This window comes from Phyllopteryx taeniolatus, chromosome 18 (assembly GCF_024500385.1).
Source record: "Phyllopteryx taeniolatus isolate TA_2022b chromosome 18, UOR_Ptae_1.2, whole genome shotgun sequence".
NCBI classification, from domain to species: domain Eukaryota; kingdom Metazoa; phylum Chordata; class Actinopteri; order Syngnathiformes; family Syngnathidae; genus Phyllopteryx; species Phyllopteryx taeniolatus.
This window is the reverse complement of record NC_084519.1, coordinates 17,423,571-17,450,748: the sequence shown is the minus strand read 5'-3', so window position 1 is coordinate 17,450,748 and position 27,178 is coordinate 17,423,571. Positions and strand designations below refer to the sequence as shown.

The 27,178-nt window shown below is 43.0% G+C and overlaps 2 protein-coding genes across 5 annotated transcripts in view; both read left to right on the top strand.

Annotated features, from left to right (window-relative positions):
- Nucleotides 1-7,348: 7,348 nt before the first annotated feature.
- On the top strand, nt 7,349-19,016 carry LOC133468631 (triadin-like). 3 transcript variants are annotated; one of them, XM_061754768.1, is made up of 7 exons: nt 7,349-7,518; nt 7,595-7,701; nt 11,043-11,244; nt 12,856-12,897; nt 14,882-14,932; nt 15,613-15,753; nt 16,697-19,016. In XM_061754768.1, the coding sequence occupies exons 2-7, from the start codon at nt 7,663-7,665 to the stop codon at nt 16,717-16,719; spliced, it is 498 nt and encodes a 165-aa protein (XP_061610752.1). In that variant the 5' UTR covers nt 7,349-7,518; nt 7,595-7,662; the 3' UTR covers nt 16,720-19,016. The 3 variants fall into 3 exon arrangements, with proteins under 3 accessions (XP_061610752.1, XP_061610753.1, XP_061610751.1); XM_061754767.1 differs by having other exon boundaries at nt 7,353-7,518; nt 15,613-15,783; nt 16,697-18,987; XM_061754769.1 differs by lacking the exon at nt 12,856-12,897 and having other exon boundaries at nt 7,352-7,518; nt 15,613-15,783; nt 16,697-18,991.
- Nucleotides 19,017-26,334: 7,318 nt separating this feature from the next.
- Nucleotides 26,335-27,178, top strand: part of akap7 (A kinase (PRKA) anchor protein 7) — a 30,964-nt gene continuing 30,120 nt past the window's right edge. For both annotated transcript variants that reach the window (XM_061753038.1, XM_061753037.1), the window contains exon 1: nt 26,335-26,828. The gene's annotated coding sequence lies outside the window, so the exon portion shown is untranslated. The remainder of the gene's footprint in view (nt 26,829-27,178) is intronic.

The window sequence follows — 27,178 nt, the reverse complement described above, 5'->3', positions numbered from 1 at the left end:
AAATTGTACCATACCACCTATGCCGTATTGACAAGCCACAAAGTTATGTTCTGGGGCTGCTTTCCTACATCCGGCACGGTGTGTCTTCAATCTGAGCGAAGTACAATGAAATCTCGAGATGATCAAAATGTGCTTCCCTCTGTCAGAAACCTCCTTCTCAATTGCATCTTCTAAATTCAACACACGAGAGAGAAGAGTGTTGTTAACAACCCTGCCAAATTTCAATGATTAAAATCGCGTAAATGAGGTTGCAAAATCGTAAAAAAAAAAACAAAAGTAAAAAAATCAAGCCGTTCTCTCCACTCTCAGAGGCTTCGGGCGTGTCTGATGAATGCACTGAAACCACGCCCCGTGCAACTGCCAATCAAAAACCACTTCCATGACTTTGCACCGTTGTTGTGCCTAAACATAGCTATACGTTAAACCACAAAAATATATCCGCTTAAAGTCTACGGCGGCTGGAATATATCCCACCGAGTCGTCGTGGGGCTTTTCCACGTCACAACAACGAGGCACTCTAAAGCGGCCACGCCAGCGCGGCGCCGCTGTCCACCTTTTTTCTTAGTGACGTTTGCTCACCCGCAACCGACAACGATGCGATCTTAATCGGCCACACCAGCAGACTATCCAAAGAAAAGATACATTTTGGGTGTGGGCTTAGCTAGCTAGCTACGTGCGCGTCGCAACTGCGCCAGATAACGGGCCTCAAATTCTTATATTGTGCGGTAGGGGCCCAAGAGCATTACTGGGCCCCATTTTAGCCACGCCCCATTAAAACAGTTTAGTGCTACAGCTCCAAAATTCAGTACTACCTAACTCTCGCTATTTTCACGTTTGCAGCATTTATCTTCAAACAGGCATAACGTATTTCTAAGTCTTTTCAGGGTACAAAGCAATTTGAAGACGATCAAGGCATTCTAGAGCGAAATGCGCTGCCCGGCGTCACAACGCTTCGTCCCGGGGAAATGGTTGTGATCGATGTGCCAGGCCAGATGTCACACAACCAAAACACGACCATTCAAGTAAAATTGACGTGGTTGAAAAATATGCTTTTCTCCCTTCTTCCGTCTGCTACGTGATAACAATGTATTTTTCAATGTGCTCTACATGCCATGTATCAAACCTTATTTCAGTTTTATTGATGGCCTTTGTCTGGCGAAAGCTTTTTTTCTTGGCTAATAAATTGCTCGCGAGTGTGCGGCTGCATGTATTCCGTCATGTGTGTTCGTGCCTGGAGGCAGAGTTGCAAGTGCTATTAGACCAGAATATTGCCGCAGTCGCTCACGGCGGCTCGATACAATTCAGTCCATTTGTCATTTTTATCAAGAGGCCAGTCAAAATGTAAATCGCATCAAGACCCAGTTACAAAAGGCGCCCCGGGGGTCAACGTCCACCAGGTGCGCCCCACCGTCTAATTGCGCATTTGTATTCGATAAATAGGCCGAAATTGAATCTTCATTTGGAGACAGGAAGTCATTTTTGATACCTTAAATCAATCAATCCCTTGTGTCTTTTTTAGAGTTCGAGTACCCTCCAACTACAAACTCATCAAGGTGGCACAATGACTTGTAAGAGGCAAAAATAGATGGCGCTTTCATTCCCAGTCACGGCTGTGGGCTCCGCAAACCCGAGGAGACCGTGCATCAAACCCAAGTCACAATTGGCGTTATTGCAAGCACGCTGGCAATCTCGTTCGGAACGCTAGCCGCGTTGACGTCCCAAATACTTCAGGGGCGGTTGGCGTAAGACAAATTCAGCCGACGTCTTGTTTTGTGCGCTCGGATTAAGAGATGACACGGCTTTGTGAATCGGCTTATTGCCATCATTGACATCGTAGTCGGACCTCAGATGTTGTTATTTTATGGAACTCTACTGGGATCCGTTTGGTTTGTAGCCCTTTGTTTATCCCCACCATGGAGACTTTTTGTGTGTGCAAAAGCCAGCCCACTGGTTTAGTATAAATATTCACATATTTGTGGTGTGTTTTACTGAATTTTAATTTGAAAGCCACCTGTATAAAATGGTACAGTTTGAACAGCAATGAAACAAATGCGGTGGGAAGAGCGTAGCGCTCAGAAAGACATTTGAGCGGGAGACGGATTGAGTGAGGCTTCGGCGACGGGAGCAAATAATCAGCCCGCCATCTGTTTGAGGAGGAAAGGTGACGGAGAAAACAATTACACAACAGATGGGTGCAGCGCGGTGGCATCGAGAAGGCGAAGGACGAGGAGAAAAAAGGGGGAAAGAGATGAAGGGGCGATGGAGAAATGGGAAGAAGAAGTTAGGATGTGGATCGGTTAAAAATGCATGAGGTGTCTGGCTCATTGTAATGGCGGAACCAGGCGAAAGTATCACCTCCTCGCACGGTGCATTTAAAAGCGCTTATCATCGTCTGAGTGAGTGAGTGATTCCGACGCCCGGTCAGTGAGTCATTCAGTCGCTTAGCAGGATAACGCGCGTGAATCATTGCGCCGCCTTCGAACAAATCTCGGCCTAAATCGGCCTGACTTGAAAGGCTGCGTTTCCCGGGCGTCTGCGCAACTGACACGTTCAAGTGGAAATAAACTGAGCTACAAGCGGAGTGTATTCCCGTTTCCATCGCGCCCGAGTCACGTTAGATTGGCCTGTCAGTCAGTCAGCACGTGAAACACTTTGCTTTGCCTGACGTAAATCTGCCACATTTCATTTTCACTAAACCCACGCGAACGGCCGAGTAAATGACGCTCGCGCAAATTGCCTCTATAAAAGTGTAAAGTCATAAATTTAGGACAAACTATGATTCCGAAGCAATGTATCATTTCAATCTCATCTCACAACATTACCCTTACAAATCAATTCCTTTGCAGTTTTTTGTGGGTCTTGAAAATCAATCAAATTGCTGTCAATATGAAGAATGAAGTGATTGATAAACGTTGCGAAGATGGAAGTATCAGTATACAACATGTTGTTTACAACATAAGGAAAGCATAAATGAAATGCTTTAGAGAACTTGGTGGTTTAGGGAAAATCCCATTCATAACAATCAGTAAATTAGCAAAAACTAACCCCGCAATATGCCCATTTTCGACTAATTATAGAACATTACGATCCTCATAAAGATGTCACCGTCCTTGGTGGCTGCAGGTGGAAAGGCGTTCGCCACCAAAATCAACCGATGCGCAAAAGCGTGGCAGGGCATCGTTAAGGCGACGCAGTTCGTCAGGTTAATTTCCACTCGCATGCTGTCTTTTCTGCTGTCCTTCCATCTGCTTGGCCCCGCCTCTGCCAAGTGTGTGTGTCTGTGCGTGTGTGTGTTTGTGCGCGTGTGTGTTGCTTGCATCAACACACAGCATGGTTTGGCAAGCACACCACCATCACTTTCTGGCTCAAACACACTGCCGACCTTCCAACAAAATAAGGATTAGAGGCCCCCAAAGCCCCCGAAACCCCAATTTCTTGCTCACTGGACTCTCTTCAAGAGAGGGATTTTGCAAAAATAGACCCCGACTGTGTTTTTTTCATTGCCAGTCGTTAAAAAAAAAAAAAACAGACAGAGTCAGGTCACATTGACACTCAAGCAACACTTTTTTTTAAGGCGGACGTCCAAGGCTGCAGGCGTCTTGGATTAAACTGATTTCATGCTAATAAATACATCAACGCTGCCGTTTGACGTAATTATCGGAAACAGCGACACATTATTCCTGGCCGGTGTGCTCGGCCTGCAAATAGCACGCCTGTGTGTGTATCTCTTTGGGCTGGTTGCATTTACATAGTAATGAAGGCAATAATGCTGACTCCTGGGAGGGCGGGGCATGCTGGTGTTATTAGTCATTTATTAATAACTGTTGGGATTGTGTGCGTGGCTCCGCATGGATGCAAAGTGAGACATAAAACAGCCGCAAGACAGTAGAAAAGGTATACAGTCAACCCGTTTACCGCAGGAGATGCGCTCCAGTCACACCTGTGAGAGGTGAAAATGTGCGATATAGAGAGACTAGATATAAAAAAAAATTTTTTTTTAAATGAATACAAAAAAAAAGAAAACATGTTACATAATTTTACCCCTCCAACGCGCATGAAACACATTTAAGCTCAGTTTTTGCCCCTTGAAAACCGATCATCTCCGGGCCAGACTTGCCTGCCTGTACACCGCAAAAAAAAACATTGGAAAAAATAAAACACGAAAGCAACGATGGCTTCAAAATATCGATACTGCCGATTTACCAGAGGTGCAAAAGATGAACTGCAATAGCAGGGATTCGCTGTTTAACATTAAAGGAGTTGGTAATAGGGACAGAAGAGGATTTGTTTGGAGGGTGAAGGAGAATGCATAAGATGCGCTGCAAGAAGCGAGAAGACGTCCGAAAGATGTTTGGGTTGTGTGTGTGTGTGTGTGTGCGTGCATGCGCGTGTCTGTGTGTTTGTTCACAGCTGGTTTCCTTTCTGATCACATCCCCCCTGTGCCCTGCCTGTCCTCTGATGGTTAACAACCTACGCACGCACGCACACACGCACACACTTGGCATGACGCATACGAACTGCCCTTACTCGACCTAGCTTAGGATGTCTTTGAAGTCAATGCTGTGAACTTAAGTAGGATGTTTTATTGTTTCCTAAACGGCTGAAAAAAATGCATCGGCTCTCCTTTCCCACATGTGAGAGCATGACAAGAAGTAGATCTATTGTAAAAACCCCATTGCTTAAAAGAATGCAATGTGGCAGGGGCACCAACAATCAATGGGAGGTTTACCGTGACGTGGTCGAACAGTTTGAATGCGTCTTGACCTTGGCCCTCCACGTCCCGCTTCCCGCCACGTGACCTTTTGCCGCTGTCTGAGGTGCTGATCCGCCGGGAGAACGTTCCTCGCCTCGCTCGCGAAGGAAGCAAACGCGTTCCGAGACGCTCGACGCCAAACATTTATTTAGGTACAAGTTTTATTGAACTTATGTGGAATACGTTTTAATTCAATCATTTAAAAAAATTCGCCCATACAGTACTTCAGCGCAGTATTCAAGACCCTGCGATATTTGTTTCTTAATACATGTTTAAAGATTTTATTACTAAAAGCGTGCAAAGCCTGAGAACGATGTAGTACTCATTTGTGGAACTTTAAAATGTTTTGATAGTTTAGACAGTAGAAACTTCCCTTCACATGGTCCACTGGCGTGGCCGCTGTTAGAGCGCCTCATTGTCAGAATGCGGAAGAGCGAGGAGGGGAAAAAGTCCAACTTGACAGCCAACGTCTGGACCCGGGCTTCGGGCTGGCATGACTGCTTTAGAGCGCCTTGTTGTTGCGGTATGGAAAAGCCACACGGTGGCACAAATATCTAGTTGCATGTAGGCAGGTGATGAAAGATGCTAGACCAAGTAGCATGCATTTGTCCAGGACGTAGTACTGGTATTTGATTGACAGTTGAGCGGGGTGTGGTTTCAGCGGATCCAGCAGACACGCCCACAGCGTTTGATAGCAGACACAATGGCTCGATTATTCACGATTTTGAAGGCCGATTTGATTGACTTGCCTTTTTTTTTTTTTTAATCATTTAAATTCAGCAGGGTTGTTAACAACACTCTTCCCTGCGGTGTGTCAAATTTAAATTACGTGTATTTTCACTTTACAGGAACTTTAATGTATAAACTGGTCACAATCTTACAGTGGCTTACAATAATGTTAAATATACTGTGTGCCTCGTTTTGGATGAACACTTCGGCCTACTACGCTTCTGAATTTTAACGCTGGTCACAAATGGCGATACTTTTGTATTCAGTATTTTTGGAGGCGGTCCTTGAGAATCGCCGATCTTCCGCTCTTGCCGCTTTTTTTGTCAAGCGCGACGGACGCTCGTCACGAGGCGCGCCGATGGCTGTGCGTTTCATCAGCTAACTTTCACCAGGAGACGTCTCGTCTCGCCTCAGCGTATTTTGCCCCTTCGGCGGCGACCTGACGAACACAGGAATTGTCAAGCAAAAAAAACTGGAGAAATTTGATTGAGGCAAAGGTTTCACACCGGGAAGTGTCTTTTTAAAGTTTCTAGCGGTGTGATCGAGCGCTACAAGTTAATATCTGCCTTCCAGGCAATATTCTTGCGGATGGATCGTGTGCCAGAGTTGAAACGGAGGGCCAAGAACAGTCAGAAATACAGTACGAATCCACTTCTGCCGCTACAATCTGATTATTGGACTTGAATGATGCATACGAGAGGAACATCTTTGACGGTAGCACCCCGTTAAAGGTAGTCGTCGAAACATGAAATGTGTTAGCACATCACAAAAGTGTTCAAATCGCTCTCAGAATGAAATGAAATCCTTTCAGCCTGCGAAACAACGGCTAGGTGCACGATACGGCCACATTTCACGCCCACTAAAATGTCATTGTTGCCTTTTTGATGGTCACTACTCACCTGGAGAAAGCGGTGAGTTGGAGTCTCATTGGTCAGGATTGGTTGGAGGGTGACTTTGATATGTTTGTTGCTTTGCTGTGGTTAGGGAATACACAAGTTATTCTTTTTTTTGTACGGCTTTCAATATGCCAGCAGACATAAAAGAGTCATAAAATTACATTGATTTCAATGGAGCTGAACGGGAGATAATTCTCCACGTGGGACCCCAACAAGCGACGGCTGCTGTACAAATAGGAAAGATTTGAAAAATATCTTTTGTGACGACAGTCCTGGAACCTTTCTGACAAGCCCGGCACATGTGACCCCGCCCGACCCCTTTCTGTGCGCCCTACATTCCGAGACCAGTGCAGCGCTAACCCTGGCAGCTGTCTGGGCCTCTAATTATAGCCCATGCGGAGCAGGCTCCCAAGGCAAAAGCGGGGGTCAGGTTACCACTGTGCTTCTCACACGTACTGTGTGTGTCCACAGACCCAAAGTCCGAAAGTGGCTCTCCAGAACATAGCATAGCGAGGGCACTACTGTCGTTGTAGAAAATTAAGCTAAACCTTGTTTTTTTTTTTACTTGCTCTTGTTCCTGTCGATATTATTGTGTGCGCACGAGTGTGTGCATTAGTATTTGTGAATTTATTTCATAAAAAAAAATGGCTTGTGCAAACCTTTTTTTCTGCTAAGAACAAGAGCCCAAATGACCTTTTGTGAGTCGTTGTTGTCGAGTCTTTCGCTATGAACCGGGAAGTAGTAATAGTCTCTTGATGAAATCTCCATGTTTGCCATTTGACAACCAAGCAACCTTTTGTTAACACTTCAACCTTGACAGAAGTCGCACGGTGATTGATTAATAAGCGATCTCTTTCTGTCCTTATCGATGTCCTTTCCATGCCTTCATCTTTGCCCTCTTTTTGGTTTGCCTCGCTTCCCCTCGTGCCTCTCCCCTTTAATCTCTATTTTGGAGCTCAAAGAGGGCGAGAGTGCTGTGGGGGGGGGGGCTGACTGAAAGGGTGACCCCTCTTCTTGTCTCGCTCTGTGTCCTGCTACAAAGTGAAGCTAACCACCTCGGACTGGAGACTTTCTTGGACTCCGAGTGAAAGTTGGGCCAAAACTTTACAAACCATCCAGAGGAATCAAAGAAGGACGAAGGTTGTGGTTTATTTTTAGAAACGGCTGCGATCCAGCTTTCAACCTTTTTTATTTTTTTTATTTTTTTTCCCCCCAGATGTAATGAATGACTTACATGCTGGTGTCTATGGTAACAGTGCACTAGCCAAGCCTTTCAACTGACTGATGGTTAACGCAGAACGCCAAGCAAGCTCCAAGTCCAAGGTACTGTGTAAAACCCAACGAAGAACCAAGAACTAAAGGAAAATCCATTTCATTCCGGCTGAACTTTGGCAATAATGATCCGCTTGCTGATGTTCCAAACATTATTCCCAGTGCGCGAGAACTCATTTATAGTGTTGTTCAGAAGAGTCGTTAGAATTTAGCTGACAGAAGTGGGAAAAAAGAGAATGCAGAAATTTATTAGGTGGAAAACTGCACCCGAATGATGCTCCGGGAAATTCCATTCGCTGCATTTTTGTGGTCCAAATGAAAGCAAAAGTATTGAACAGAACACTTGCCAAGGCCATTTGAATTTGAACAGGAGGAGGAGTGCTGTCGATATCCTGATAAACTGGACGGAATCCCTTTATGTCTAATTTTGCATAATGCAACGTGACAACATGTACTGCACATCGATCGTGTCATGGCCCCCACAAGTGTCGAAGTTCATCACGTCAACCAAAACAAAACAAAAGCAGGGAGCGAATACAGGCAGACCTCCGCCAAGGCTTAAATAATCACCAGCAATGCTAAATGGGGTTTTCCAAATCTGTAGCAAAGTATTTCTATACCACTGCTGATATGTTCCAAAAACTAGGAATACTCAATGGAGAATTTTTCCAAAACCTGTCAGGGTGGGAATGTTTGGCAAATTGTTGGAAGAATCCGCAAAACTCCTTACTTGATACATGAAAAAATGTAGAAAGAAAATTAAACAAGGAAGGAAACCCCGACGAATGTCAAAGCAAACACATTGAGAAACCGTACTAGCAATGGTCAGAAATAGCTGGTCCCGATAAATGGCTGGCGGTCAACAGTTGTCGGGCCAACAGGTGCTCCTCCGCGTCATCTGCTCGTAGAAAGACCTCGTAATTCATGTCCGTGGGGGAATGGGACCGAGCCTTGCCGCAGAGAGCAAAAAAACCCCGAATAATTGACTCCTCTCCCTTAAAAGGGCTTTAGAATTGCGTATACATGCCACAAGATGGCAGCAAAGCACGGAAAATGGAGAGGACCATAAAGCACCAACACCTACCATCTAGCATGTACACAATCATGATCCCATGTTACATAAATGACCGTGTCCAGCAGGTTAATTATTTAACGCAAACAAAGCACCTTCACATAAGGCTCATGAATAGGACTAGCTAGCATACTAGGCTAAATAACACAATAGTGCAAACTGACATCACACACGGGCAAACAAAGCACTTTACACGAACGGTATTAAGTTGTTAAACTCATCTTTTGGCAATTACACACAATAAAAAATGTTAGGAAATACAAGAAAATCCTAACAGCAAAGCAGACTACAAGGGTTATTTGTAGCTTCGTCGGGAAAGAGGCAGAATCAAACTTTCAGTTTCAGATTCCAAAAACCTGCCAATGTGCGGAATGCCGAACCGCAACTCTTGCAGGTGTTGACCGCGCTGTGAGCGCTCAAGCGCAACGTTAAAACGGCGGCGGGCCTTTTTCCGTCACCACATCGTGACGCTCTCACCTGCGGTGGGTCGATAACGTCGGCCGGTCGCGGTGCCGCCAAATCAATGTGCAGCTTTTAGCGCTAACAAACACACACACACACCCCCACACAGGCTTCACCACTGTGGAAACATGTTAAATTGATGTGGAGGGTTATTATCGATGCAGAAACATAAAAGGTCAACTTGATGGATAAAAAGACTTTTTTATTTTTTTCCCATCCTCAACCTGAGACCGAAGTTTACGCGGCGTTAGGCAGCTATTGTTTGTGGTCACTGCGGTTTTTGGTGCCAAAGCTGTCTTATAACAGTGGTTGTTGTGATTGGAGTAATTATAACAGTGGTGCCTTAAGAAACGAGTTGAATTCGGTCTGCGATCACGCTTGTATCTCAAAACATTTGTATCTCAAATCAACTTTCTGCATTGAAATGAATGGGAATGCCATTAATTTGTTCCAGCGTCCCCTTTTTTTTTTTTTTTTTTTTTTTTTTTTTTTTTTTTTTTACACTGCATGACACAAAGTGCAGAGTGCAAGCCATTTGATGAAGAAAGCAAGAAAATGATATACTAATTCGAGAAAAAACAGGTAGCAAAGTATAAAAATGGATCCCCTCTCTCCCCTGCTCAAGAGTCTTCAATGAAGGCAAAAGTCATGTTAAATGTTCATTTATCATCTTCAATAGTCATTTATATTCATTTCACTGCATATAAAACTTATTTTTTTCTACATATTTTTGAGTGTCTGGAACAGATTGATTGGATTTACCGTACATCATTTTCGATGGGAAATATTGCTTTTGTTTTCGTATGATTTAGTCAGACTTTCAATCACGAAAGTCAAGTTTCATCTGCAGTCGCTTGGCACCGGGATGCCACAAGATGGCGCCCAAGTGGCCTGAGCACAAAAACAGCAAATAGGTGAGTTTTTCACTGAATAAACAAGAATCGGATCCACCAAAAAACTGCGAAAAGGTGATTTGAATATATATATATATATATATAATGATATGCTGAGGTTGAATGCATATCTCCTTTAAATAGAGACCCCGAGTGGGTGGTTATTGTCGCAGAGCTATAGGACGTTATTGCTAATTGAGCATTAAGACAAGAATCCAAGCATGACTGTGAAACAGATGCTGGAAAAAAACTACACAGAATTCAATCCCCGGATCACCTCGGGTGATCTGGGTCAGCGTCTCCTGCTCTCCCATCGTTGATCGTCTTTCCGCCTTGTGGCACTCTTGATTTTGTTTTTTCCCCCCCCATCCACGCACAAAGGCGCACGCTCGGATGATTCGCCGAAGCCCCGGCGAGCAAGCAGCTGCCGCATGCTTTAATCAAGGCCGGCGCTTAAGCTAACGCCCATACAAAGCATTTTCATGGCGTGAGGCGCGCGCGGCCTTGCTACAAACACGCCCGCCTACAGCGGCCAAGTCACGTCACGTCACGTCGGCGACCAGGGGTGCATTCATTCGTATGTTTTTTTGGGGGTGTGGGAGGAAACCGGAGTGCCCGGAGAAAAACCACCCAGGCACGGGGAGAACATGCAAACGTCACATTGGCGGGGCCGGGATTTGAACCCCGGTCCCCAGAACTGTGAGGCAGATCCGCTAACCCGTCTTTTCCACTGTGCCGGCTGCTTTATTGTAAATTTTTAAAAAATGTCAAATAAACCATTTACTAAATAATCAATCAATTAATTATAAATAAAGGCGGCACGGCGGCCGACTGGTTAGCACATCCGCCGCACAGTTCTGAGGTTGCGGGTTCAAATCCGGCCTCGCCTGCGTGGAGTTTGCGTGTTCTCCCGTGCCTGCGTGGGTGGGGGTGTTTGCTAGTCATGTCATTCTCTCTCGACTCAGCTGCCTTCTCCACCAATGAGCAGCCAGACCAGCGGCGGGGAGGCGGTCCCTCCACCGCGAGCCAATCAGAAGACAGTTTTGGACGAGGTGATCCTGACCTTCAGCTCGCCGACGGCGTGGCTGCTGGTGGTGGCGCTGGTCATCACGTGGGCGGCCGTCGCCGTCGTTCTCTTCGACCTGCTCGACTACAAGACGCTAGCGGGTAGCCAAATCCTCTTTTCGCACCATCGCATTCTCATTCCAGAATCCTCATAATCTCATCCAAATAAGTTTAAACCATGCCCATAATTGAAAAACTTTCATCCAAAATGTCACGCCAATGCTCACGTTTAAGAACATTTTCATTGTCAGCTTCCTCTTGGACATTTTTGAAGCAAACTTCAAAAGTGGACATCATCATTTTTAACATCACGTCACTTTTGGGAAGTCACGCATGCAGAAATGTTCCGATAAGACTGCGGTTCTGCGAACCCTCGGAATTCGACGGCTTCGTTTCTTTTGGATTCCCAATTCCTGTTTCCCATCAGTAACAATGAAAGTAGATTTCAGGAAGAGACTCCTGTCTGCACTCAGGTCAGCTTTGTCAGTGACAAACTGTTCTCAACTGGTTAAACAAAAAATAAAAACAACATTTTAACAAATTCAATTGCCAATGAAGTGCAATAGGAAGTTACAAAAGTTGCTACTGTTAAAAGGAAACACGAAAAATAAACGGACCTAATTTTTCGTCCAAATTGGATGCTTTTTGATTTTGTACGATTTTCTACTAAATTCTCAAACTGTTAAATTTGCAGTAATTTGATTGTAGATTGCAGTAATTTGGCGGAATGTTTTTGTCTTTTTCTTTTTTTCCCTTTTTTGTTTCGTTCTGTTGTCATCGCAGTCTGTTCTTGTTAGATGTTAATGGGCTTTTGTACAAAACTTAGTAGAACTCATTCTTATTTTTTTCACACTAAATGTTTGTGGACACCCAGTTTGGATGTAATTTGTCGCTTTAATTTTTTTTTAATGATTTTCAGCAAAATTGCAAAATGTGTTGAATTTATGGTTAAAAAACTATTTGTGTTTTAAGACTAAACAAACTTGGAATTGCCATTAATTGTAATTTTCATATGCCAGCATATGAAAATTATTTGAATGACTCAATAGTGTTTTTTAAATCAACGTTTACTTAAACCAGCACACGGTGTGTCTCCCTCTAGTGGCCGGATGTACTGAAAATGACCGTTTTAGAGGCGGAAGCGAATTTCTTGCTGTGACGCGGTCACACGACTCCATGTTGGACAGCTAACATCCGATCACTGAATGCTAACTGATGGAAAGGCCGCTCGATTCCATTTCTTTCACATAAAACCGTCCAAAGTTCACTCGCTGATTTAGACGCTCAAATGTGTGCCACGTCTTCTGTATTTTGCGACTTAAGTCTCTGGAACGATTGTGTCCGGGTCATCAAATAGACTAAATGTATTGTTTTAAAACAATTGTATGTTTCCATTGTTGACTATTATAAGGCATTAGCATCTACTGTAAGGCTCTAAATGGAATTGACACGCAGAGGTCAAAGGTCGAACAACCTCTTAACCACACGTACTGAGCCAAAATTCAATGGCTTTGATTTTGTCATCAAACCCGACCGAGCGTTTAATGCACTGCGATGACGGACGTCCTTTTTCCATCCGTTGCTCTTTTATGTCTCCCACGGCGCCTCCTCCACATATTCCGCACTCTTAACTCCTCTCCTCCTCTTCCTTGACCCCCTGACCTCCTTTCACGCATCCTCATGCTGTCCATCACCTGCCATCCACCCCCAAAGAGTACACGTCATACTGTGACGAGCCCGTGTGTGTATCACCTGGTAAAAACATCCGCGTGCTGACTGCTTTGCTTGCTTGCATGTTGAGCGAGATGTACTGAAAAAAAAATCCGGATCAATTTCCTCAAATGGTGGCCTCCGCTAGAAAAACCAACAATTGCATCTTAACAAGTTCTTTAAAGGTGCCCAAAACGTACCCTGTGGGTTGCCCGTTTGGGTGAATTCCCCGGTCGGAGGTTGTCAAAAGCACGAGCCTTGGCACTGACTCAAAATGGCGGCCACGAACCAAAATGGCCGACTTCCTGTTTGATTTTGGGGGCAGGTCCTTGAGGTTTTTTTTGGGCATCCTGTTATGATAAACATGTCCACCCAATTTCGTGTTGATCGATGAAACTGATGTTGCGAGCAATTTTAAAAAAAAAATTTTGCTTTACAAGAACCCTCAAAAAAAAAGTACAACATCGTTTGTCTTCTTTTTTTTTGTAGGAAATGAAGGCTGCAAAGCAAAGCAGCTGTAAACAATTTAATAGTCTGAATTATTTAGCTGTACATTTATTATTACCTGTCCGCGACCCACTTTTGGGGTCCCGACCCACCAGTTGAGAATCCCCGCTGTCGTCTCCGTTCCCGTTCTCCGTCAGCCAATCAACGGACACGAACGCGTGTAGCTCGACCTTTCCAAAGAACGCTCTCGATTGACGAAACGCCGGGCACGCTTTGCACTTGAGTAAGAGAACGCCAGCGGCCGCTGTTTGAGTTGAGATGCGTTTGATGTTTGTGTTTGATGTTAACCATCATGCGCCTTTCCCGTCTTGCCTTGCGTGACTAAATCCAGAGAAAATGGACATGAGCCGTTAGCGGTCGTTAGCTAAACTGCGACCGTGTCGACGGTGCGGCCGTTTCGCACTGGTCTCCCCCCCCCCCCCTCCCCCGAGGGGACGTGTGAATGCGCACATTCGCGGCTACTGTTAATTTTGTTGAATTAATAATAATAATTCTCCCCACACACTCGCAGCGCGTCCCAAGTGGAAGACGCTGCTGTCTGTCAAGAGCGCAGGGCGCCAAAACGCTCATCCGTAAACAGCTGATTAATGCGCTGACATTTCTGTGATTGGCAGACAATAGACGTTTTTGCGTCACTTCACACTCGCTTCCTCTTCGCCTGCATTCATCAGCAGCACTTTCAAGTGCAGTCGTACCTTGACATGAGTTCCATTTGTTCCTCGATCGAGCTCTTAAAACAATTTTCCCATTGAAATGAGTTGAAATGACTCCAAGATTTCCATCAATAGCAGCAGCAGTTTTTCATCTTTTGTTTTTTTTTTTTTTTTTTTTTTTACATCGTGTCGACATTTTTCAGAGGTTGTAAAAAGTAACAAGCCCCGTTTAATAAACACAGAGTAGAAAGTACAGGAGCAAAGGGAAAAAAATCGTCCCTAAAATAAATGCCCTCGTCGATTGTCGATTTTTATATGTTAACACTATGTTAACTGGGATCCTCACGTCAATCGTTGCCTGTAAATCTCATCATGATGACTTAGAATTTCATCACGAGGACTCTAAATTTCATCGTGACGACTTTAATCTCATCACGATGGCTTTAAATTGCGTCCTGTCGACTTTAAATGTCGCCATAACGACTTCAAATCACGTCTCGGCTTTTTTTTTTTTTTTTTTTTTTTTGTCTCACTGGGTGACCCTAATGTGTCCACATATTACGTTGTACAATAGATCCCTGAAAAATCTACTTCCTTACGTACAGAAACAAAGTAGAAATACCGTCTATAACTCCTCAGTAGATGTGCGCATACTCTGACTGCATCCCACACTCCCAGCATGCATTGCATGTGTTCTCTCTATGCACTGTTTTTTTTTTTTAAATCCCATTTTATGCATAACGCATCTAAAGGTTTATGAAATTTGCAGTGAAATAAAAGCAGCTCATGGCACTTTATCCCTTTAGTGATTGGCGCTCTCTTTTTGCTTTTTCATCTTCTCACTCTTTTTTTTTTTTTTCCTTCCTCAGGTCTCCCGCCTCCTGCCGCCATCGCCAGGCGAGGTTTGAAGGCCGGCAGAGGCGAGTGCACAAACGCCATCCGTCTTTTGCACTTCAGTACAAGTTTAATTCATTCTGTGACATGCTTGTATCTCAAATCAAAGTTGTTGTTTTTTTTTGTGATGGTAAAAATTGAGGCGTCTATTTGAGCGAGGCGTTTATTCTTCTTAAGTGAGTAAATGATAACGGCCACTATTTGAGGAAAGTGAAGTCATTTGAGTGGAGTTTACTTTTTGGCGAACAATAGTCTATGAACAGACGCGAGTACACTTGCTGGGTGTTTGTTTGTCCCTTTTTAACTCTTGTTTAAAAAGGGAGGTGTTTATTTCTGTTTGAGTGAGGCGTTTATTTTCTTAAGTGGATGACGCATCAGGTAACTGCCACTATTTGAGGAAAGTACAGTCCTTTTACGACTTTGCTTTTTTTGTGGACAAGAGTCTATGTCTGTACAGCCAGATAGCTGTTTTTTCCTGATGGCGAATATTTTTTTACAGGACTTGTTTCAATACTTGGTTTTGGCTGCATTTCGGAGTGGGAGCTATTTGAGAGAGGTGTTTATTTTACATACTGTCAGTGAATGATGCATCCAGCGAGTCATCAGGGCACATCTATTTGAAGAAAAATCCACAATTTGAGGATATGCAGTAATTGGACTTGACTTTTTGGGTTTCCTTGATTTTGCTGTTCCTCCGTGAATTCAGGAGACGTCCGTCCGATCAGGTCGAGCTCCGGCGCCGGGGCTGCCCACCCGCCGCCGCATGAGGCCACCGACTGGCTGGAGATGATGTGGACGTTTGCCGCCAGCCTGGTGGCGCCCGACGAGGAGGAGGAGGAGGCGGAAGGTATTCAGCAGCTAACCGAAACCTTCACATGTAAGCGGGAGCATCACCCATCACGCTAACGTCAACATCCAACACAGAGCATGATTGTGTCATTTTTAAAAACCATTTCAACTACTTTTCTAACCACATCACTACATCGTTACTCCAATGATGACGACTTGAACAAAAACTCATCTACTATGTTGCTAACAATCTTGCTATCTCTCTAATGATCATGCTAGCTTGACATCTAGTTAGCTACCTTAAGTTCCTTCCCATGTTGCTAGCAAGCTAGCTAGCTAGCTCACTATCTATTGTAAAACTCTCTATGGCGGCGTTCGGAATCACTCCCGATCAGCTCTATACCGCCCTATATAGTGAGTTAGCCATTTTGTAGTGCTGTTGAAATGTGGAATGACTAAAGTGTTCTCCCGCAAAGTCACAAATGATTATTTTTTTTTTTTCAACCTATGCTCCGTTAGTTGCTGTTTTTGTGCCCTGGCCAATATAAAGTATTGCTTTGGCGCCATCACTGGGGCATGTTGGTGCCAAGGAACTATGTTGAAGTGAAGGGATGAGCTTCATTTAGACACGCCATCACCCTGTCCGCGAGGAAAGTAAATGTTAGTTAGTATCGTTGCTAAATGCTAACCAAGCGCAACAGAATTGAGCCATGTCTTGAAATAAACTTTGATTATTTGAGTTGATTCTGAAAATTAGCATCAGCGCGCCGCTTAGCGCCAGCGTACCGGCAGGTCCGCCTGGTCTATTGTGGACCACTCGAGCAGGTTGGATCCAGCGTTGCCACAGCAACAACTGAAGTTTAGCGTCAGAGTGATTTTGAAACAAAGATCGTCATTTAAAAACCAACGCATGAAGCCATTTGCATGAGCGCCGTTTACAAGCGCTAACGTTGATTGATTGTCGGCCCGGATTGAGCAGCACTTTATTTTCTGCCCTTCAGCTTTGCGCTCGGAGGAATTCTGAAGCAGGGAAAAGCGGCGCCTCCACGCGAGAGAGGTCAAGAAACACCTCTGAAGGATGGCACAAAGAAAAAGAGAGCGAACGTACAGGACAAATTGCAGCAATGTTTCTTTCTGTCTGCTTTTAAAAAGACTTTATTGAATAAAAATGCAGAGTATAAAGGACTTATCGCCAGCGTAAAAATGTACACGTCTCCTTCCTGGCTGCTCAGTCATTCGTGGCAACGACGGTGATAAAATACACAGAATGTCCGTTGTAACGTCGACTGTATTTCCCTAATGTGGCGAGCAAGTGACCTCACATTCGATCGCTCAGTTGAGAGTGAGTTTTTGTTTTTCGTAAACTTTCGAGCATTTCTCCCCACCCATAAAAATCCATATCGTTATTATGGGTTCTTGTATATAGATTTTGTATTATTATTTATTCCATTTTGGAATAAGGTTGTATATGTGGAAAAGGTTTCGCTCAGTGACAGCCTCCCGTCAAAGCCAAGTCTTGTCTCGTAGAACGCGATTGGCTGACGTGACAGAAGAACTGGCACATGTGTTTCCCATTATGTTTCTATATTATTATTGTCATACGGGATGCGTTTGCATTATTTTCTATAATTGCTGCCGTCGTGTCGTTTAAGCCGCCGCGCTCGCATTTTGCACGAGGTGTATTAGTGGCATTCGAGGTGCGCACAGTTCATCCGTAAAAAATGAAGCAGCTCCTTTCAACGGATGACATCATTAGGAGGAAACCGTGTTCACACAATTCCCTGGATTGTTGTGTGGTTTAAAAAAAAAAAAAAAAGAAAAGAAAAAAGAGCTAATGCTTAATTAAAATGAATGTCAGCCACTGTTGGGAATATGTTTGCAGTGTCTTAATATTATTATGGAAATGAAATTACAGCACATTTATTACTATAGGGACTGCACCAGAAATGGTCCCCAAACTACAATGATGAAGTTAATAATTCATTCATCCTTAAAATAACACGTTAAAGCTAATGTTTTTTTTTTTAAATGAATATACCAACTATAAATTAATTTGATCCATCGGTCAGCTCATCTCGCTCTCTCTCTCTCTCTCTCTCTCTCTCTCTCTCTCTCTCTCTCTCTCTATATATATATATATATATACATATATATAAAAGAAGTGTTTCTGTTTTTCTTGGTTTCATTCATAATGAGAAAACAATGCATTCATTGTGGATGCATTATATTGCTGGCTGTGGTCTTTTTTTTTTTTTTTTTTTACATTTTCACAAAATAGTTATTGTCTGCATAATTAGTGGGAATGCATTAAAAAAAGATGTACACTTATTTGTTTGCATCCCAAATGTATAAATACACCATCAAGATAATATATGCAGTATTATGGGAGCCATAATATTATTGTTGCTTTAATGTCAATGCACGAGTCACAAAGGAACTGTTCCTCCTAAAAATTCAAAATGGTTGTCCCGGACGTGAATTTTTTTTTACGCCATTCTCCATTAACCAGAAAACAGCAATCTACACTTTATTCAGTTTGTTTTTTCTTTTTTTCATTTGAGTTAGACGTCAGTCCCGTTCGTGTATTCGTAAGATTTACGTCACTCTCCATGAACCAGAAAGTAGCGTGCTAGCTTAGGAATGTCATGAAAAACAAGCTCAAATATGACGCTCTGTAATTTCTTCCTGTTTATTTTCTATTTTCTTGTTCCAGTCACAATAGTTTTATTGCTCATTATTTTATTTTATTTTTTTAAAACGGAGCAAATATGCAGGGAAACACTGTATAGAAAATTGATGGATGGTGTTACGATGGAATAAAATGACCCTCCACCCAAATTCCAAATGGTTAAGTCCTGTCTGTCTATTTCATTTTAGGTCACTCTCTAGCATCTACCAAACAGACGACAAACACAGCTACATCGCTCTAGAATTTTCTTTCCACTTCTGTACGAGGATTTGGTGATTTGAGCTCCAATGGTTCCGTTCCCGCCTCGAACAATTCAAATGTCCTCTTCCGTTTTATGGCAATACGATAAAAGTAGCCGGCAAACAAACAAAATAAACGGGAAAAACAACCCCTCCACGATTTGTATTTTTTCTTTCGATTTGCGTCACAGCGGACCTGTTTCTCTCATGACATAATCAAACATGGTACGATCCCATTGATTTGCGTCGTCCTCCGCAAACCAGGAAGTGGCCGGCTAACAGCAGGTACGGACCGGCCTGCGAGGCTTTGAAAACCTTGGCAGAGGTCTCCGCTCTTCCAAGTATGAGGGGATGTTATCACGCCTATCGGAATTTAAATGGCGCATTTTTTCTTCTGGGAGTTGAGGCGCTAATACGGCAGGAAGGTTAAGCCCCCGAATAATGGAGCACAAACGCCGACACGCACGCTCACCTTTTATTTGAACTCCCGAAGCTGAACGCCATGAATAATGGATCTGAGCTCTCGCCGGCCTGAGGGGCCGGCTTTTCAGCCTCATTTGTTACTTTCGTTTATTTACACAAGCTGGCCAAAGCCGGCGTCGGGCGAGGCGCGTTTGGAGTCAAACGCTCACACTTGTGAAAGGAATAACGGACGGCTGTGCCTTGAGATACGACTTTCATTAGATCCGTGACATAACTTGTTCATTCGTATCTCAAATCATCTTTCCCTATTGTAATGAATGGAAAAAAGCTTTAATCCGTTCCGATCTCCTTTTTCGTAATGTTTTTTTTTCAGGAGGAAAAATATCACTTTGTAATATTGTACTTTATTGAAACATATGGTAATAACATAAGGGAATGTAAAGAATTTAGGTTTGTGTGTGTTTCTAGTTTGTGCGACTTGGCCACTGGGCTGCAGTATAATACAGTCATGCAAACAAATGAAAAAGAGTTTCACTCAATTACTGGAAGTCACTCAATCAATAATCTGCTGTAATTTGAGTCATTTATTGCGGAGGATAAAGAAGATATGCCTGCGAGTATTGTTATATTGTCTGTCTGTTGCTGCACCGTTTGTGACTAAATAGACCTTCCTCAAGGTGTTATATAACACTTGAACATAGATGCTATTCGTTAGCCTGTCTATGGAGTTTCCAATTATTTGTTAGCGTTAAGCTAGTGAACTATTAGGCAACTTTGTGATTATTATTTTTTTAAATACACAATGTACAATCCACTTTGTTTTATGTTTATTTTTAGTATGTTTTAGTTTGACAGTAAAATTCAAAGCAAAAAAATCATCTGAACGACAGCTCGAAAAACTCAAATGGGGTCACTCTTATCTCAAGGCACCACTGCACTTGCAGGTCTGGTATGCCGAACAGCAGATTATTCGCATTTTTGTTCTGGCCTTGGCGGAGGTCCGCATTGAAGCGGCGGTCCGAGCTCGGACTGTTTTGACGACTTGCGAAAGAAAGCTAATTGGCACCAGCCGAGCTCGCGCAGTGAAAGGTCACTGCTTATTTGAAGGTACCGCCATCTGTTTGACATTTTGCTAACTTGCTCATTTGTTACTAGCTGCGACTGGCACACTCACGCACAGCTCTTGTTTCAATCGGCAAGGCGAATCAGCTCACCGACATCTTTGAGAATTGAAACAAGAAGAAAAAGCTCACACTTGAGATGCGATTTTAAGGTTTTCTTGCTTACTCATTAAATATTACGTCTTAGCAGCCTCCTCCTATCTTGCACCGTACGTGCCATCCCGAAACCTATGCTCGCAACGCGCTGGTCTTTCAGTGACTCCGAGAGCCAGGAAGAAGTCCGCAGGTTCTAGAGCATTTTTCTATTGGGGCTCCAGTTCTCCCGAATGCCCTGCCCGCGGATATTAGAGCTGCTACCTCAGTAGAAATGTTTTAATCTCCATTTAAGACTTATTTTTACAGTCTTAAATCCCACCTAGTATGCAAGTTACCTCTTGCTCTGCTTTACCCCGTCATCTGGATTTTGGCCTGTTTTACTGCCGCTCTACCCCCCACCCTGCTCGGTGGCGAGGACCGAATCTGAGCCTGTCGCTCTACGGGATTCTACACCGACCGAGCGAGCCGGTTCTGAGGGAGGACCACCTCCCTGAAGGCATCTACCATCATCTTCATCTAATCTCTTGAAATGGACTTTCATGCTGTTTCATCAGACCATCTGATGAATGTTGCCCACTCGGCATCCCTCCATCTGCGGTCCCTTTCTTCGTAAGGTGTCTTCTTTCCTCCCCAAATGGCGTTTTGAGTTTTTCCTTGTTTCGATCAGAAGATGTTTGTTGAGCTTTGTCAACTGTGGGCCAGTGAAGCCTTTTAAAACTCTTTTGTGATTGACAAATAAATGAACTTGACTTGTACCACTCTATGTGCCACCTTTGGATTAACAATCATACAAAATAATAAGACACACACGCACACGATGGCATGTGGCACAAAGAACAGCGGGTGTATACACACACTAACAGTCAATGCGCACACACACACATTCCCACAAAGCAAACGTGGCTGCTGCTTGATGATGTTGTGCGTTTCCCTTTAGGAGGGTTGCCTCCTGCCGGGATGCCAGGCAGACAAATGCACAAACATATGAACACACACACACACAGACAAAATGGCGAGCTAGCTCCATCATCGGAGATTAGCGGCTTTGACACATTTGATGCCGCTGCTGAGGCATTGCAGATTATTTGTGCCACGCTAAATCTAATACGAGACATTTACGTGATGCCAAAAGTACTTTTTATCCATATTTTTACGAGGATGCTTGCACTGTATCTTGCTGATGGTTTTATTAACTTTAATAAATAGGATGCCTGAAAGTAAAGCTTGACTTGCAAGCATAACCTTTTTAATTTAATTTTGGGACCTTCATTACGAGCTGAAAAAAAAAAACCACACCGGATTCGCTGTTTTTGTGCCAAAAAGCGCCAAGTAATGTAGAAGTAGTGCTTTGGCGCTATCTTTTTATTTTTGGATTTTTCAACCATAGTACCATCGAGTACGGTCGGGTGCGAGGCTGTCGTCCCAACTTTTCTAACTTCTTCCATCGCTTATGCAGCAACCGACACTCAAAGCACTCTTCCGTCACACACACACACACACACACACGGGGAAGGCTATTTGTATCGAATACGGAAGTCCAGCTCAGGCCCGCAGCTGCAGGACGCGGTCTCGTATGTGATCTGCATCCTCCCGTTACGGGCCACTTATTTCCCACCCTCCCTCCCTGCGGCAGACTGCTTATCTCTCCTCCTCTTCCTCTCGAAAGGTGGAACAGCTCATCCAGTCCCACGGGCGCAGTCGCTCCTATTTTCCATAAGCAAGAACAGGAAAATGAGGGGCAGATTCTTTTTTTTTATATATCTATCTATATCTATATATATATATATGTGTGTGTATATACACCATTTTAATCTTGCTATTTTGGTGTCTGCCACCCGTATGTCTAAAACACACCCGATTTGGTCCACATTTATCATGAAAGTCTCAAGAACCTGTGCCCACATATGCAACGGAAGTCGGCCATTTTGGCTTGAAGCAGCCGTTTTCGGGTCATTTTAGCCATCGCTAGGTGTTCAGAAAAGTTGGTAAAAAAAAAATTTTTTTGTTTTTAAAAGATTGCCTGCCACCAGTGTGTTTGTTTGATTGACACCTGATTTGGTTGACATGTTTCTCGTTACAAGATGCATCAAAACGTTTCAAGAACCCGTGGCCGAAAATGCAAAGGAAGTCGGCCATTTTGGCTCGAATCGCCCAATTGAAGGTCATTTTGGGACATTTTTTAAAAGCAGAAAATAGTCTCATTGTTTTTCCTCACAGGAAAAGATGAAACACTCGTTCCTGGTTTCCCTTCAAACAAAGCAAAGCTTTACTCATAAAGTCGCTTAATTAAGGACTGCCTTACTTCAATGAGATTACAGTAAAGGCAAGAACAACAACAACAGCAGGAAAGAGTGAGCCAGCCGCCTGCATGAGTGAGAGAGGGGCTCGCTATTTTTCATTCCCCCCCCCCAAAGGAACGTGTCACATTAATTCAGACAAATTCACACAATCTAGTTTCCTAATAAAGCTGTCGGGTTTACATCCGGCGACTTACACTTGCCACATTTGTTCCTGTCCCAAGCTTTGAGATTTATGCTTGCTTAATGGCGAACATTGGGCGGCTTTTGTAACTCTGTGTGTGTGTGTGGGTGTGTGTTACTTTAAAGCAAATAGTGTCATCGCATCCCATGTTAACAATTTGCTACTTGCCATTCATCTTTAGTCCAAAAACACAGTATATCCAAAGTGTCAAAATGTCAGCATCCTCCCATCGTTTCCAGGTAATGGCGAAAAAACATTTACAGTGTACAAGTTCATTGAATAAATATGCTCATTTATTTATCACGGTATTTGTTTGGTCACATTATTTTCTTGAAATGTTCTTTTCATCTTCAGCAAAGGAGATGCAAATGTTATATATAATGACAAATAATATTTACACAAATCGATAATATAAATCCATAGTTTTTTCCTGACTTTTTCCATTTTATTTGTCTTTAAATGCACATATATTATTCATTATATTTGTTTTATGTGTGCATTATTTTGTTTAAATTTAATTTTGTACAATTTATCCATCTCCATCAAAGAACATGAAAATGTTATATCATGACTAAGAATATTTTTTAATTGTATAAAATAAATATATATGACTTTTCTTTGTTTGAAATATATTTTCTTTGTATTTCTTTATCTACTACGTATAGTTTTTTATTCACATTTTTTTCCGATCCCTTTCTGTAAAATGTCACCATCTTCAGCAAATTATTATTCATGATACAATTTTTAAGCGATTATTCATAATTCATTTAATTTATAAAAAAAAAATTGAAGCGCGTTTTATATCTAATTTTCATTTCACTACACTTGATACAATTTTACAGTCCTATTAAATTTTTAAAGTCCCCTGCCCAAAAAACAAAAACAATGCGCAGAAGCACATAACCTAATAGGAGGTCTGATGGTATATATATATGGTATATACAGCATATAACCAAAAACAGCACATAAAATAGTAATAATTAATAATGATCATATCTGTGCCGCCTGCCTGCTTTGGACTGCACCAAGCAAAGGGAAATTGAGCGGCGGCGGTGTTTGCCAACATGATGTACAATCCCGCCTATCTGATATGATGGCGCGGAAAGCCGATTATGTGGAGTGGGGTGTGGCGTTGCGGCGTGTGCAACAGTTGTGTTTGCAAACATGACCGTAGGTCTTGACACACGCGCGCGAGTACTTCGAGTGTTTGGGCAAGAGATAACGACGCGCAGGTGACAAATATTTGCCCAGTAATATTTCCTTCGGGACTACAGATTGAGTTCCAGGTGGCTCTAAAACAAAACACTGGCAAATATTGTAGAGTACATGCAAAGGCAGTGTTTGTACCTTTAAGCATGAGGAACCGCATATTTGGTGGCCCGGTAAAATGGAGCCTGAATGCCTCACAGTGACGATTTTCTCAGATAATCAACGCAGATTATTTTTTTTCCCCTGGCGAATCCTCAAAACTCAAATCAAAGTTTGACGTCAAGCTCCGCCCACATGAGGCGAAACGCTTCGTAGTGCAGCGTCGAGCATCTGTCTAGAAGGCCTTCTTCCATTTGGGTGAATTCCTTAGTAGGATTTGGGCGAAAAAATCCATCCCAATTTTTCACCCCAAAATTTCACTCAAAAATGACTGCTTCAAACCAAAATGGCTGACTTCCTGTTCAATTTGGGGTATGGGTCCTTGAGACATTTTCGTGCGTCCTATTATGACAGACATGCCCGCCCAGTTTCGTGGTGATTGATGTAATGTAGCGATTTTATTTAATTTCCCGATAATCCCCGAAACCATCGCTAAACATTGCCGTCATGCGCCGCTTGCGTAACGTGTTGATCGGTGAAACTGGTGTCAAAGGCCGATTTTATGTTTTTATTTTTTTTTAAACAGAACAACTTGGAAGTCAACCAGCATTACAGATTGCGTTCCACTTTGGCGGTTCAATCGCGATATTGCGTTCATTCGTGGCTGACAAGAGTTGCACACTCGTCCTCGTCGGCGCTCGCTCGCTCGCCGGCGGATCTTTTTAATGTCAGTGATCATCATCGTGGTCTGACTGCGTTTTATTTTTCTGACCTTTAAGACGCACACAAGCCTGAAGTTTCACATCCTCTATTAGAGGAAAGGAGGGGGTTGAGGGGGGGGGGTTCTTATCGGTTGGAGGACAGAATGCTCTGTGGCGGCTTTGTTACTAGTCAGACCAATGCTACTGCGCAGTGTATGTGTGTGTGTGTGTGTGTGTGTGTCTTTGGTTATTGTGTGAATGCTAAATCAGAAACCTGCACACTAATACGACTGTGTCCCCCAAAAATGCCAATGAACCCACTCCTCTGTATTAAACGTCATAAAATCCTACACAGTGCTGCTTTGAGATATGACTTTAATTCATTTTGTGAGCCTCAACACACTTGTATCTCAAATCGTCTTTCTCTCCCTCTCAAAAAAGAAACTAGAAAAAGAATAAAATGGAAAGAATGAAACAGCCCATGATGTCTGATTGCCATCTGGTGGCCAAACTTTGAAACTGCACCTGATAGCGACTTGAATTTTTATCGTTGCTGTTGTTGTTGTTGTTGTTGTTGCAGAGGAGAACGTGTCATTTGCTGCACCCTGCTGGCTTTTCTGTTCCTCTTCTTTAAATCATTTCAACAACTGTAGCATATTTACAATTGTAAATAAGTGAATAATTTTGGGGTCCTCCGGTGGCAAAGCAACCTGAATTTGTACGTAAATCGGAACTTGAGGTAGTGTACCACTTACGCAGTAAGTCATAAATTTTGAATGACACCATTCCAGAACTGGAGGACAATGCAAGCACCAACATTTTTGAAAAACGGGCCATTTATTTGATCGTTCTCTTATGTTTTTTAGAAAAACAGCATTTTATTTGTCATATCATATATTTTGCTACTTTTGGCGCAACCCTACTACAGATACTCAGGCACCTGAACATTTTCCCAAAAAAATAAATTAAATAAAGTGACATTTTATTTTAATATGAATTATGTCCTCTAATTCTAGAATGACCCAAATATTTGTATGACAAAAATCTTCTAGGCCATTAATATAAACCAACAGCACACTTGAGTTGTCCAGCCGGGTTCACGACCTTGTCCTGCATGCGTCTTCTCCTGCCCTTGTCCTGTTCTATCTTGTCCTGTTCTTCCCTGCAACACGCATATTTAATGTTTCATTATTGTAGATAATGTCATGATTTACTTCTCTCATCCTGTTTACAATTAGTGATTTGTCTTTTGTCTTTGTTTCTCTCTCCCTTCTCGAAACGTTCTGTTCGTCTGATCAAGTCTGATTCTCGATAAACCTCAATTATAATAACACAGCGGAAGCTTACAAAACTCCACTGTGACACACTGCTTGACCTAACAGCCGAACAGGACAATATATATATATATATATATTTATATAACAATCAAATGAAAACCAGTTAGTATGGCGTTGGAAACCTCTTTTATCGTAAACCGAAGATTCGAAAAACTCACGTTTGCTTACGTTTTCAATGAATAAGGCTGCGCTCGTATTTTATTCTGAAGTGCACGCAGCTCGACTTTTATTCTGAAGCCAGCTCTAAGCCGGAAATGACGTATGTTTACAAACTGCTGACTTCCGAACAGCGCGGAGACGCTAGCAAAACGGCGTTTTTTGAACGGTTTCTGTCTCCTTATTTTCACTATATATCTCCCGAGAACCGACGACAAGTTGTTACGTTTGTCGGTTTCGCGTTTGGTTCCGTTCAGGCGGAGCTGCGGCCATGTTGGCTCGTCACGAGCTGAGCCAACATGGCGGATGGATTCATTTAGACAGGTGTGCGATCCCTTCGTGAACTTTGACGTATGTGACGTCACGCAGCTTTTTCTTCCGCAAATGCGTATTTGTCTAAAAAGTCCTTTTAAACCCAATGTTAGTCGGCTGTTAAACGCGAGCTGACTTGGAGGCATTGTGCGCGTGCGCGTCATGCACCTGAGTCGTCTCCTGGTCGGCCTCGCGTCGAGTTGTTCGAGAGCGCCTTCGGGCTGCAAAAGTTTGCTTCTCGATGCACCAACGAGGATAAAAGCGCCTCAGGTAAGGCAATGAGCACAAAACAAAAAGACAAGTCCTAATATAACGTCGTATATTTGAAAGCAAAAAAAGAGGGATATTTGTCGAGATTAAAATCGCAATATTACGGGGGGGGGGGGAATATTTTTGAAATTAAAGTCATTATGAGGATAACAAATCTTTATTTTAAGAGATAAAAGTAATATTTTTTAGGTGAAACGTCGAATATTTACAAGAATGAAGTCATAACATTATGAAAATAAAATTGTATATTTCTGAGCCCCCCCCCCCCCCAAAAAAAAAAAGTGGTCTATAGAGAGCGGAATCAAAACCGGTTCCCAATAATGGATTCTGAGGAGGAATCGTTCATTTGC